This window comes from Enoplosus armatus, chromosome 16 (genome assembly GCF_043641665.1).
Source record: "Enoplosus armatus isolate fEnoArm2 chromosome 16, fEnoArm2.hap1, whole genome shotgun sequence".
Classification (NCBI taxonomy): domain Eukaryota; kingdom Metazoa; phylum Chordata; class Actinopteri; order Centrarchiformes; family Enoplosidae; genus Enoplosus; species Enoplosus armatus.
Genome location: NC_092195.1, coordinates 10694371 through 10709396, shown reverse-complemented (window position 1 = coordinate 10709396; position 15026 = coordinate 10694371). Strand labels below are relative to the sequence as shown.

The following is a 15026-nucleotide window of genomic DNA, read 5'->3' as shown; positions in this document are numbered from 1 at the left end:
ACGTAAGTCAAAAGAACAAGAGGAAACAAAACTATGACACAAAAGTTAAAAGTCTGCTTGAGGTGTATCTACAGTCAACCTCGAACCGCTTACAGATCCTCAGATCAGTGCCTGTCCAAAATGAACTTTCTCTAAAACATACTCTGACCAAAATGAGCTACACATCGCTTGAGGCTGCAGTGTAGTAAACCTCGTCAGAAAGAACGAGAAACAATAAAGTCAGACAGAACATTCCTGCTTTGATTTATCTTAGAGAATGAAGCTGGAGGGGATGCAGAGGGTGGGGAGGGGGGCAAAGGTTTATCTGTACTCTTAAGAGATAAATAGTTGGAAAAACGTCTTCAAAGTCTTCAGAAGCTCTGGGTTTGTCCTTTTTCATTTTGTTTTTTAGGGAAATACCTGAGGCCAAGAAAAAAAATGTTTTTGCATGCTAACTAGCATAGGAGGAAGAAACAGGCTTAAGTCCGTGTCTGAATGTAGAGAGTTATGGGTTTGGGAGGAGGTGATGCCTGACTGCGTCTCGGCGCGTCTACATTTCTGGCAGCGTCAGGTTGAACACGTATGCAAGGTGCAGACTGACACAGACGTTTGTTACTGCACATGCATCTTATTTAACATGTCTGTCGGAACAAAAATATATCTGAAGGATATTGCACTTATTTATTGAATGAAATGCAAGTTTTGGAGCATTGAATTGGTGTTAGAAGTCGTTTTCACCAACAACCCAATGAAGATGCATTCATACTCAGAAAGGTAATAAAGAATGTTTCTGGAATCAAATATGAGTATCCACAGCTATTGTTTATTGCAAAATGATAAACATCTTCAGTCAAGCATGCTCTGATTGGCATTCATACTTCTTCACTACTATCTGCACACACAAACACACACAGTTATAGTCATCATGGAAGTTCACCATGATGCATCTTTCAGAATTAAACTGTCCATTTTAAGACTTTCTTGATTGTCATATAGATTATCAGAATCTATAAAACGTGTTTATTACAGGAGCAATGAAGCAGTAGTGAAGCAAACATGATGTAAAAAGTGTTACTTCTGTGATGGCTATATCTGTGCATGCACACACACACACACACACACACATTCACACAAATACACACACACACACACACACACACACACACACACACACACACACACACACACACTCACACCGCAAAACACTCATTCGCTGCTTTGTGCTTCCTCCATCCCAACCTGCCTCAAGTTTTTGGCCCCAGCAAATAATCTTAAGTCCTGGTCCAAGACACCCACAGTATCAGTCAGTGCTGTCTTATATCACATCTTGTTCAGGTCTCAGGTCTGCTGTTAGCTGTAGTTCGGAGCTGATTGAGATGTCGACGGGGTCAGTAGGGGGAAAACAGAACCGGTGTGTGTGTTGAACAGATGGGTCCAGGGGCTGGATGCAGCAGCGCCTGGGGGAGGGGCTGACTCTGAAACAGGGCGGGGCTCGGGTTTGAGGCAGGGCGGAGAGAGAAGGAGGGCAGCGTTGCCATGGCAGCAGCAGCGGCAACAGAGAGTTGACGCTGCAGGAGACACGAGGCCAGAGGTTTGGTCAGGTCTTGGTTGGTCCGTAGAGCCAGACGAATCTGAGGAGGAAACGCAGACAAACAAAACTGCAATCAACGTGGTTTTTTTCTCTCTCTCTCTCAAAAGGAAATTGAGCACTTTAAGTATGAAACCAGAGAAGGACAAGGAGATAAAGTCTTAGCAGCTACTTGGCCTATAGAAGTACAAGCTGTCCCAGTTACTGCCAAACAATCTCATCATGAATCTGTTCTCCTTTCTAACATAATCTGCCTTTTTGTCCCTCTTACGACATCATTGGATAAAAAATTCAGACATAAGATTCTTCAGCCCATATCACTGACGATCTGTCTCACTGGGAGCAGGGAGTGGAGCTTCCTGGAGGAGGCTCTGGAGAATCAACTCGTGTACACAAACACAATGATGAGGCATGCAAGTAAATCAAGCAACAGCAGAGTACTCACCGCCTGGAAACTCTGGTGACGCTGGGTGGGAGTGTATGGGCTGAACTTAGGCTTGGCTGGTTTACCCGCTGCTCTATCCTTGTGCCTCCTGCTGCTGATGTGCTGGAGGAGAGAAGCAGATAAACGCCCAGAAAAATAAAGCCAGACAGACGCAGGCAGGGGAGCGGACAATGAAAGAAAGGCGTCAGTCGCCTTTGCTTGGAGATTTGAATAATCAGCGAAGAGGAAATTAAAGGAAGCCAAATCAAAGTGCCTTACAATTCAGGCAGAATGTTGATATTTTGTTGCCTCTGACTTTGACATTCAAAATATTCATGAGGGGCGGGTTTGGAAATCTTCCTCATTTGATTGACATGCACAAACAGATGGCTACGGCCGGCAAGTCCCACAATCAGCGGTGAACTGCTAAATATTCATGAGCACCTGGCCAAAGTTAACTTTTCAGCAGTCAGCTACGACCAGCACTGTGCATTCATATCACGAACAGAGACGCTAACATCGCATTCAGATGCTCGCTGAAATACACGAGGCTTAGTAGCTTTGAGCTCATTATCTTGAGGGATCTGTGATTTTAACTCACCTGCAGCGACAGGTGTGAGATGTTCACCCTGTGATTTGAAATGAAATATGCACGGACCTGAACTGCCTTTCTGTGAGGCAAGTGATGATGGCTCTGTTGATGTTGGACTGTGTGAGTGGCAAATCTGTGTGACAGCTGACCTTTTCATAGCTGCACGTTCATGAGAGGTATTAATAAAAAAATAATGTCATATATAATAATATTAGTCAGAGGGGGCAATTATCTGCAGAACCAGCATCTTTACTTTTGATACTTTAAGTATAAATATGACAATATAATACTGATAATACTGTTACATACATTTATACATGGTATAAAAGTACCAATGCAACAGTTTACGAATACTTCATTATAAACAGAAAAGGAACGCGTTTGTAATTTAGGTTTATGCCAAACATCAACAGGCCGTGTTTTCTTATACATAAGGAACAATTTGTGAGTTTTGAAAAATAAAAGATGAATGAATATATATATGTACGTCCATGCAAAATCTCCCTGTTAAAGAAAATTCTAGTGATTGTCACACTTTCACAAGTCTGTTCCAAAGCAGGATCATCTAAAATTGATGTCTGACATTTGGAGGTTGCCATCCCACATCTCCTCTGATGCCTAAAACTGCTCTAACTCTAACTCTAACTCTGTACTGGACTGCGTTTCTGTGTTAATCAGTATAACAACTAACCAGTCTGAGACATTTTCAGCAACTCACCTGTTTGAGCTGAGTCTCGGAGTTGACGTGCACATCGCAGATCTCACAGTGGAAAGTTTTGTTCTGGAGTCCAGTTGACAGCTCAGGCGGTGCGGCCAACTTGGCCTTCACCCCCGTCCTCGGGAAAGACTTGATGGCTCCATCACCACTTCTCGCCTCCAGCATTGTCTTGTGCTTTGTGCCTGAGCAGATATAAAGTCACGTCAACAGAGCGTCAAACATAGTGCGAGCAGGCTAAGCTCAACTGCAGCAGCGCCTTCAGTTTCTCACCGCTGTTGTGGGCCTGCAGCTGGGAGGCAGAGTTGACGGCCACCTTGCAGAGGGAGCAATAGAGGAGACGTATAGCTTTCTCTTCTTCTGTTTCCTCCTCGGGGGCCACCTCCACCTCTCCATCTCTGAGTGTGTCTTTCTCGGGTGTGGGTGACAGGGAGGGGTCAGAGGGTGCTGTCACGGTTTCAGGGGGGGCGCTGCTCGACGGTGCCGCCTCTGAGGTAGGGTTTGGGGCTGAGGGTTCTGAAGAAATAGAAAAGATACCAAATTAATAAGACAGCGTGAGTGTGAGAAACACAAATATGGTGAGAAAGTGAACAGAAAGAGTTTAGAAAGATGGAGGCCAAGACAGTCAGATGATAAGGAGACAAACTTGAACATCTTTCCACTACTATGAAATTCCTGAACTCTTACAATAAGAAGCACCAATTTTTGTGAGCTCTATCAACCTCTCTAATCGCACTAATAATCAATGATTTCCCCTAGGATCAGCCTCACTGCACTTAAACGAACAGTTTTGTGTGGAGATGATTTGGCTCTATTATCTTTTGTGAGACTGACTTGAAGAGGTTCCCTGGAGGAGTGCGTGCTGATTTAAAGATTCACTCTTTGCTAATAACAATGATTAGCTCTGCCTAGCTGAGTGGGTGTCTGTTTGTTACCATTGATTCCCCACTCTTACAAGCCAATGGGGCTGTTCGCTGAAGTAATCTTCAGAGCGCTCATCCACTTCGCTGAAACTAACTCCAAACAGGAAATGATCGCCCATTCTTTCTCTCTTCCAAACAAAGTCTCATATCGGTGATGTCAAGTACAATTCTTCAATCGTTTTGCTCTTTAGCTTGTAGCAAAATGTATTATTTTCTGCCCTTAACGCCCACACACATGCAGAAGCAGCACATCAGGGACTGGCACACATTTAAACACATATTGGAAAGCAGTCAATGCTTTGACACACCTCCGCACTCATGTTGACATATTTCCAGGCACTCATGTACTGTAGGCGCTTGCACAAACACACACACTATGCATTTCCACCACTGATCATATTCATAGCATTTTCAATGTGTTTTTGATCTTGGGAGGCCGCTGCGGAGGTCAGTAAATGTAGACATGAAGAAGGAGGATGATGCTCAACCTTTAATCTCTTCACTGTGAAACCCAAAGCAGCAGGAGGCTTATCACATCAAAGAAAAGTTATGACTGGGAAAAGAAGGTTTGAGCCGTAGATTCATATATCTAAAGCTGTCGTACATTTGGTGTCTGCACACACACACACACACACACACACATACACATACATACACATACATACACATACACATACACAGGGGAAGTATGCGTGCCTGCAGAGACACACACCTCCTGATGTTGTGTCAGAGCTGGAGGGCTGTGAGCAGGGTGACGAGAGGATTTGAGATGTGGTTTCCTTGGCGACCGGTTCAGAGGTCCTGATCTTTGAATCTGGGGCGTCCATAGCTTTCAGCCTTTTCGCATGTTTGGTGCCACTGTAATGGGAAGAAGCCTGTGCCTGTGTGCACGAAACAGCAAACAAGAAGGTATGAATTAACTGGACACAGTTATTTAGTTACAAACCTGACAGGGTTTTCATTTTAAGCCACAATACGTGACTTGAATGTGAATAAAAATGCAGCTTCCATGATTCCCACACTGATTGAGAGATCTGTCAGACTGACACGGTAGTGTTTGATTATGAATCATTCTATAATGAGCACAATAAAAAAAATATGCTCTATAAAAGGTCATTAAAGGTGTGCACATTTCACCCAATTATTACATAAGGCAGCTCTCACCCCTCAGAACCAGTAAAACAGCCGAATAACAAGGGCAGGTCTCCTCAGCCGTTCAACTGTCTTGTAAGGGTGTGTGTGAGAAATATAAGCACCCGGGAAAAAAAAACAATGTGTGTGTTTCCCACAGGACAACACCCACCTCAGAGTTGAACCTCAGTCGACAGACACCGCAGGAACTGGCCTTCCTCTTCAGCGGTGAGCTTAGCCCGAAGCATGGGCCAATCAGAGCTTTATGGACATGATCCATCTGCAACAAAGGAGAAGCGTGACGTCGAGGTCACGACTGGTTTAGGGTTGTGAAAGAAGACTGAGCAGGTAGTGAAAGTGATCACCTAAGGTGTGAATGACATGCTGTCTGCAAGTGAATATGATCCTTTCAGGAAAACACAGATTTATAATGTCTCAGGTTAGAGGTGCGGCTCGTAACAAGGGGCTGAGTCGGGGAGTAGTTTGTCTGGCACACAGTCGTGTATGAACTTAACAGCACATGTATGTAACACATACACATGTTCACACATCATTCACTAGAGACAACAGGACAACGTGAAGAGTGTGTGACATGACATGCCCTGCCCTCTAAAGAGGCTAAACCCAGACGAACCCCAACAGGTTTAAAGTGACACTCGACTATGAAAACCTCAACCCCTGTATGTTGGAAAGAACACAGGCTGGGATCAGCTTGGATTTCATGTGAATCAATTTATTTAACAGTGACATGTTTTTATGGCAGAAAAAAAGGATCAAAATATTCATTCAGTATGCTCAGTATGTCCCAAACACTCATATTTTTGAGAAATATATTGCTAAATTCACTGCTTTCATCTCAGTTTTCTGTCGAGCTTGCAAGCATTAGTTTGGTCACTGGCTGCTCTTCCATTGATCAGAACCACTTAATCCTAGCTCACTAATTGGTTAGCCTGATACTGTACTTCCTAAACAAAGTATATGAGCACCGATGGACAGCAGAGAAACAGCTACTATGAATGTTCAGACAATTAACAATGTGAATCCATGTGTGGCCACCATGAAGCCCACCTGACCACAGCCTCCGCTCTCCATGATGGAGCCAACAATAAACATTTTACAGCCACCTTTCAAACCTACAGGGGGCGAGTGCTTCATGCTGAAAGCCCGGCCTCACCCAGTCCTTCTCCCACCCAGACTCCATGACACAGATCCTGCTGATGGTCTTGCCACACGGTCAGTCAGAAATGAAGGTGTCTGGGTTTAGAAACATTCCTCGCAAGGTGTCGTCCACTTTTAAAATAATGCCATTCAGAGGAAACAAAGTGATGTAGTTTGCAAATCATGTGAGTTGTCCTGTAACATGAAAACACTCACTAAGAAGGAAATTATGGACCAGTCACCAGACTAGTTTCCTTTATGAGTGTAAGAAACAGGCAGTAAATCTCCCCATGTCGTTGCGTGTGTGTGTGTGCTCCAGTGTCTGACCACACGGTGCTGTGCACCTCTGGACGTTACCTACTGGAATGTTTAATGAGCACATACACTCAGTGCAATAAAACCCATCCGGCCTTTGTGGAGCAAAACAAGCCTATTACCTGTGATGAAATATAGGGAGCCATACAAGCAGCCACAACCAGGGAGGCTTTATGGAAATCTGGCCAGAGGTGACGTAAAAGTTTATGTGTTATTATGGGTCAGCCAACTAGTTCTGTAAGCCCTGGGATCATATAGCAACGCTCTGGAGATTTTGCTTGTTTCTCTGGTGCCAAAGATGAATTCTTTGCTCTTCAAACGATACGAAAGCAACAGAATCTGTGTGTGTGTGTGTGTGTGTGTGTGTGTGTGTGTGTGTGTGTGTGTGTGCACGTGTGTGTGCACGTGTGTGTTCTCGCTCATTTTCTTTGATCATCACTCTAGGCGGCTGCACTGGAATGCATCTCTGCAGTCATTGGTCTCTTATCTCTCCCTGTTTCCCTGCGGCTGTTTGTGTTTATAAAACTCAAACAAACGTGCAAAAACAAATAAAGTTCTTTTGCAATGAAATTATAAAAATTAGGAAATCATTCATTAGATGTCTGTAATAACTATGGCATGGAACACACACGGTGAAAGGATAAGTGCGCATACATGGCCACATTAACGTTAAAGATTTATGAGAACGTGAGCGTATGTTTCTCTGAACACGACTGACCATTTTAACATGAATGAAAAGCCCGTCTCCCTCCCTCCTCAGCCCCACGGCTCCTGCATCGCCATCTGACCTGCCATCACACATTCCTCACTTCACCCCTCCATCTGCTCCCCTCTGAACTCCCTGCCTCTCCCTCCGTCTCCATCTGATCAAAGTCACCTTCCTCCCTCCCGCTGGACTCACTCTCTTACCCTTCACTCCCACACCGCACTCTGGGGTGGACTAGCACCCGTGGCAAAGTCATTTTGCCCTTCTTCCTCACTGCCTCTTCTTTCAATCTTCTTCTGTACACATCTCCTGCTGAATCAAATCTGTCTCCTTCCTCTTATCCACTATTACATCTATCCATGCTGCTTATTGTGACATTAAAAGCAAGACATGACATCCACGACATAACTTCAATATTAACCAGCACATTCAGTCTCACCTCCTCACACACAGCTGTGGTGGCGTGTCAGATAAGCTCAGCTGTACGGAGTGAGTTATGGCTGAAACATATGGCCAAGTGAAGTAAAGCAGACTTTTACCTGGAGCACAGTCAAGAGCCTCAACATTCACAATGATGAATGTTCCTGGTTTTACACTGTGTGCCAGCGTGACAGCTATGTGTGAGTGCATGACGCCAAGCACCTAAAAAGGGGTGGGTTATGATGAATGAGCTGCTGCTTTTGGTTCTTTGTCATTTAAATTATTATTTGCTTGGAAACAAAAGCACCTTTTTGTTTCCATTAAAAAAAAAAAAAAAGATCTGTCAAACTACAAGCCAGACCAGCCAGCGAGGTCCCAGTTTGCAGCTCTGGATCCCTGACTCACGCTAAACATCCACACACACACACACACACATGCGTGCAACCCTGTAACCATGACAACCCACATGTGGGCACCAAACAAACTCCTGTGCAGCATTTTACAGAGGCCAGCACCTACATTCACAGGAAAATGCAGGCTTATACACACACACATAAACCCACACATAAAACACACATTCCTGGAGAAAACGCAGCCAGCTACAGCTCAGCTGTGTGCCCACTTACTGAACACCCACAGGTCCAAATCAGAGGAGGGAGAAGGTTCCCTTTACACTGTGGTGAGCTATCTGTCCAGTTTACCAGACAAAATATACATGAGACAAAACTTCATTATTCTGTGTCTGTTAAACAATATTTAAATCAAAACCTTAAGACAACTGAGAAGCATCTTATCCTGACCTCAAAGGTGTCATTTAGTTAATAAACACAGCAGAGCTGAAACAATTAGCTGATTAACTGATTGACAGAAAAGCAATCAGAAACTGTTTCAATAATCAATTATTTTTAAGCAAAAATGCCAAAAGTTCTCTGGTTCCTGTTTCTCCAGAGTGGGGATTTCTGTTTTTCTTTCTTCTAAAGTCTACAGAGGCGGCAGAAGGCGCATTCGATGTGCATGTAGCCAATGATCTTTTCTGACTTCATTGTAGAGAAAAAGAGTTAAAAGCCTTAAATCGCCAAAATTACACCCAACCAATAGCAGGGCAGACAATATTCATGCAACTGCAGAGCACGAGGAAGCCAAGAGAAAAGCGAAACTGACCTAAAATGGTAAGATTTTGATTTTGATTGTTTGTGTTAAAAGAGAAGGAGAGATTTTGAGAAACTGTTTTCTGATGCTTTGGCAGCGTTGTTTTTGAAACTTTAGTGCCAACAAAATCTTTTGAATTGAATTGAACTGAGAGAGGAGGGTCGGCAGAGAAAGTGATGGAGAGATGAAAACTCTGAAAGCAAGAAAAAGTGCATGAGAGGGTGGGAGATGGGGAGCATGACAGCAGGAGACAAAGTGGTGGAAAATACATGAGAAGAGAGCTGAAGTGAAGAGGGGGGTGGAGCAAGAGCAACGCAGGGAGAGTGAAAGAGATGGATGAGAAAGCCGGAGAGAGGAGAAGAGTGGGGTGAAATGGAGGGGGGCCAAGACCTGATTTCTCCTCAGGTGGCAGAATGGCTTTTTGACAAAGAGGGAGAGGTTACACACATATATAGCTCACACACACACACAGTGAATCTACTACACTGCACACTAAAAGTCCAGCGAATGCAGACACATACACACAACCCTCTGTTTCTTTTAAACCCTCAACTGCGAGGACAAGAAACACATCATGTTTTCTTGGCTTCATGTGCTGGAAACAAATACACGCGCAAAAGGAGACACTTCTGGCGTCGTGTTAGAAACTGTCTTGTAAATACGCGCCAGCTATATAGTCGAGCTACGCTGCTTACGCTACATTGATTCAGGCCAGAAGAATGATGTGTATTGAGACGTACAACAAGGTTCCCCTGTAAAGCTGACGTCAGCCCTGCCTGACACTTGGCCCAGCTTTGGTTCCCTCCACCTTCACCCTTCACAAACATCGGGGCAGACAGCTCTAAGAAAAGCTGCGTGAAGAATACCAAGGAATCAGCTCCACCCCCCAGGTTGTGTGGAAATGTCACAGCTCTCTGCATCAGAGGTGATATATTTGGAAAGGTGTGGGCAGCTCGCTCATGCATCTGTGTATTGAAAGAATAACTCCACACAGGTAGACTCTTCCACAAAACAAACTCCTGTACTTGCAGCAGAAAGCTGGCGCTATATAAGCGAACGATTAGGGTTTTGATTTTAGAAAAAGGAGAGTAGAGTTGGTGCGAGCGCGGTTACCGTGATAACTACGGTGAGTGACAGTACTCACGTCAGTGAATCCAGGCATCAGGTGGAAGGGGAGGAGGGGCTTGGTGTCTGGGGAGGGCTGGGTCCTGCCCAGCGTGGGACGGACCAGCGGTGTCAGAGCGCTGTGACACACATCACCTAGGAGACAGCACAGCAGGGAGGAGACAGGTGGACAGATAAACATATGGAGGAACTATGCAAAAGAGGTGACGTGATTCTTGTCAGAAATAATGTGGTGATGGAAGCTAACACACCAGAGAGACCTAGATGAAGACAGTCTGAGCTCAGAAACTTTGATTGTATATATGTGTTAGTTTAAGAAGTGTTGTGGTACATTTCCGTCTGTCCTTCCTTCTCTTATTTTTATTGTAACTTTACTACGTAGGATGCTGAAATCAGAGCTCATTTGGGCTGATTATTTTCATTATGGATTAATATGCCAACCATTTAATCAGAATCAGAATCAGAATCAGAATCAGAAACTGTTTATTGCCAAGTAACATACATTACAAGGAATTTGCCGTGGTCTGATGGTGCTATTGTTTCGATAACAAATAAGTAGAATATAAAAGGTAAAATAAGAATAAAAATAAAAATAAGATAATTTTGTCTTTAAAATGTCACAAAATTGTGAAAGATATTCCCAGTTTCCATGGTGACATCATCAAATATTCTGCTTTGTCTGACCAACAGTCCAAAACCCACAAGTCTACTATCACAGAGGTCTCAGAAATACATAAATAAACATTTACGTTTGAGAAGCTGGAACCAGTAGTTACTGATAATGAGGTATTTACATCTGTTTTCCTGAATGAACATGAAGAAGTTCACTTAATATGAACACTTATCATACTTGACATGCAGTTATATGAGAGCTTTCCTTAAATATATGACCTTCGGGTCTCCTCATGGGGCCAAATGTGCTTTCACACACAATACGCTGAAGGTTAATCAAATACTCTACACAGGTGCAGAACTACAGCTACAGCTATGGTCAGGGTGCATACACACACACACACACACACAGGCAAACAATCACCCACGTCACAAAACACATTATTAAAATTAAACAAACACTTGAAACCTGACACACACACACACACACACACACACACGCACACACAACACATATTTGTGGTTCAATGAGGCCATTACTAAAAGTGTTGCGTGATAAGCGTCTTGTTTGTGTTGCTGAGTCCTGATTATGGACGCTTGTTTTCTAGTTTGCATGCTCTTTGAGCTTGATTACAGTTTGATTCAGGACCAGCCCACATGTGTAATCATTATAATCAAAATCACAACACATCCATCCGCTCTGCCATTAGTCTGATTGCCTTTAACTAGCTGAAGTCACGTGTGTGTGTGTGTGTGTGTGTGTGTGTGTGTGTGTGTGTGTGTGCGCGCACATAATATTGTGTGTGCTTGACTTGAGTATTTGCTTTTACATGGACACAGAAACATATTTGCAACAGGTGTGTTTTTTCAAAACTCGTCACACAGTCAGCACAACAGCGGTCAATGTGGACTAAACTGTGGATCACTTTTCATTGCTTTGACACAAAATGCACTCAGTGACCACATCTTTCAGATTTCATATTGTTTTCTCACTCAAACTCAACCACCACCTCAAAATATGTGTATTACTGTGAATTAGACTGCAATGTGTTACATTCTGCTACATCTAAATCTAAAAAGATGAATAAATAGAGAACATCAACCACAGCTGATTCAGTTTAGCAGAGCTCCTACACCCAGCTGATTGTCAGTTTCATGCCATGTCTATCCCGCAAAAGAGCAAATCTTTGGATGGAGTTTCTCTCATGCAAACAGATTCCTTCCCAGCACTGTTGTATTTCTACATCTGTAGCTATCTTGCACATGTATGTACACTGAATGTATACACATTTGTTGTGTATCACATTACTGGAATTTGTTTAGTTTAAAGGAAAATACATGAAGCACATTGAATATATTGAAGCATGTCTGTAATGATGTTTCATTCTTTATGTTGTAAATTAATTTTGGTTTATGCATAAAATAAAATAAAATAAAAGCTACTTCAGAGACATTATGTAATGCTACCTGCTGTTAGTGTTGTTTTCGGTCAAAGTGTTCTGGTACAAGAGTTGATCCTGAGATGTTTTGGTTGCATTAGTGTGTTTTTGATGTGAGTTGGTAAAGAGATCTGTGAGGAGAGTTTTAAAAAAGGCAACTCAGAATAGATAAATGCTGTAACCTGTTATATAAAAACTGTAATGTTTGTGAGGAAATATATCATTTGTATGAGATAATATTTAAACCTACAACAACCTCAGCTGCTGCTGACTGTAGGTCAAAGCTGCATAGCTGAAAAGAAAAAGAATCTTAATCAGGCTTAACATGTACGCGCTTGTTTCCACTTACTTTGCGGTCTTTTAGTCAACTTGTTATTAATGATGCGTCATGTTTCAGATGTCCACCCTGTCTGTCTCACCTGTCTGTCCTAAGATTCAGCAGCTGTCTGCACACTTTCTCTGCTCTTTCCTCCACACGTCGACAGCCTGTTAGTTGTCGCTCTGCAGACACCGAAGGCTCTATTTTCGTGAAGCAGCGCTGATCTCAGTCCGGTGCGCCCTGCCCAGCGCGTCTGGGCCCAAATGAATTAGGATTTTTAAAACGCACTCTCGTGTTTGTAGGAACATCGCTATACAGTGTAATCCGAACAGTCTCTATGGCAACATGTCGCTCCTCGCAGCCACTCCTCTACCTGTATTGAAGTTTAAAAGGCGGAGCTGCGGGCGACACTTTGGACAGACTCGTTAAGAAGAAAAGGACAAGCGCAGCCGTTGCCCTGGTTACCCGGTGTTTTGGACGGAGAAACCGCAGGAGAATAATTAACCATAGCCACCAGTTTGGTGTGCACATGAGCGCTGAGGTTTCTGAGGTTATTTCGCAACAGTCTGGTGCTTGTTGAGCAAAATTGAATCTGCGGATCTGGTGCGTAATGGTGGCGTGACAGTGAAAGGCTGCAGATGGAACAGAGTAAAGACCAGACTTCAGACTTTCAGCATTCATCTTTATTCTGGCTGGCTGGCATTAATGCCATAATCGGAATGAAACTTTTTTGTGTGTGTCACGTGTTTGTTAACTGAAACCGGCTGAACACAACATGAATAAAGGGTCTTGCCTGATTTTTGGAAAGGTATATATTTACTTCACCCAATAAAGTGACCAAAATATTATGGAACACAAGTGCTCTGAGTTGTCGACCTGCTCGTGCAGCGGACCGCCACAAACATGAGTCACTCGTGGCACCAGGATCGCAGCACGCCGCCGGCTTGGCATCGCCACTCCCTCGACTCTCAGAGCGACGAGATTCACAGGACAAAACCCACCAGGAAGCGTAAAAGAAACGCTATAAGTGCACCTGTGGATGTACGGACAACATGCAGCCTCACTCTCATACTGGACGCTGTGTCCTCTTTTTCCATGAAGCCCAGTGTGCGCTGTTCATTTGCTTTGGCCAGTTATGTTTAGAAACTCCTCCGAACTTTTAGCTGAAGTGAAGGCAGTCACGTCAGGATGATTATAAAACCACGTATATGTTTATCCTTTAAATTTACCAGATTTTTTATCCTTGAAGCACAACAGAATAATGCATCTGCAAGCACTTTAAAATATTAAAACTATTTCTTTTATCAGTGTTAAAAAGGTCTTACCAGCAGGGGGCGCTGCAGCCCCTACACGCCCCCTCTTTCCATGTTCTTGGTGCTTTTGTAAGAAATGACTTTAAACATTGTACGAGATACAAGAAACAGGTGGACCTGAAATGTTTGGACACTAATTTAAGTAGCCTAAAAATGACATTCGTCATCATTAAATATAATTTCCATAACTTAGTGTGTCCATGCACAGTGTTCCTATAGTTTATAATCCTGTAAGAAATGTGTAGTATAAGGCAATCAACAGTATAAGCATGCATGTACAGTATATACTATAATAATTCATAGTAAAGCAAATTGTCTTGTCTGTTTCTTTTGTATTTTATCTCTCCTGTTATTGAAGAATTCGCCCTGTATGTTATTTTCCTTGAGGATTATTGGAGATTCAAGCGCACATGGGCTCTAAACTACAATATCAAGACCATGATGGGTTTTTAATTCCCAGAGATGTGTTGAATAAGCTGCACTATCACTGCCTCTGTCTCTTCAGCCGAGCAGGTGACTGACTTCACAAAGCTCACATCCATTTCAACATAGCAACAAGTGACTCCGCTGCTATATTATCAACAAAAAAACAAAACTCTTATGAGATTAAAACGCATCGTTTACGTACCAAAATACATGGCGGCACCAGGTGAAATCCGACTGTTCAGTGTGAGATAAAAGTATCTTTCATCTCCGGGCAGAGATGCGGCTTCGCGGCTTCTCCTCCACAGTCTCCTCTCTATCTCTCTCCTGCGCCGCCGATGCTGCTCCTTCCCATCTGGATTCCCTCCTCCTCCTCCTCCTCCTCCTGACTACCCGCCCCCTCCTCCTCCTCTTCCTCCTCCTCCTCCTCCTCATCTCTTCACGACTCGTGTACAAGTCTGCCCCTGTATCTACATCTCCCAGAAATCTGTTTTTAATTCAGCAAACAGACGGAAATGACCTTAACGAGTGTACAGTACCACCCTGGATTAGAGCGACCCTCAGTGCCAACATACACAGAGCAAGACGCACATTTGGGTTTGATACAGTGTGCAACTCAACATGACAGAAAGGAGGGAATCTCCTCTTTTTGTCTTTTCAGTATCAGTATTTCAAAATCACAAACAAAACTGCAT

At 43.4% G+C, this 15026-nt stretch overlaps 1 protein-coding gene across 1 annotated transcript; it reads right to left on the bottom strand.

Annotated features, from left to right (window-relative positions):
* Positions 1–780: 780 nt before the first annotated feature.
* Positions 781–14670, bottom strand: LOC139298911 (zinc finger protein 385D-like). The gene is made up of 8 exons (XM_070921734.1): positions 14537–14670; positions 10245–10360; positions 5525–5632; positions 4934–5102; positions 3572–3814; positions 3302–3483; positions 2013–2114; positions 781–1610 (listed from the first exon to the last, which is right to left on the bottom strand). Exons 1-8 carry the CDS (start codon positions 14544–14546, stop codon positions 1368–1370), a joined length of 1173 nt encoding a protein of 390 aa, XP_070777835.1. The 5' UTR covers positions 14547–14670; the 3' UTR covers positions 781–1367.
* Positions 14671–15026: the final 356 nt, after the last annotated feature.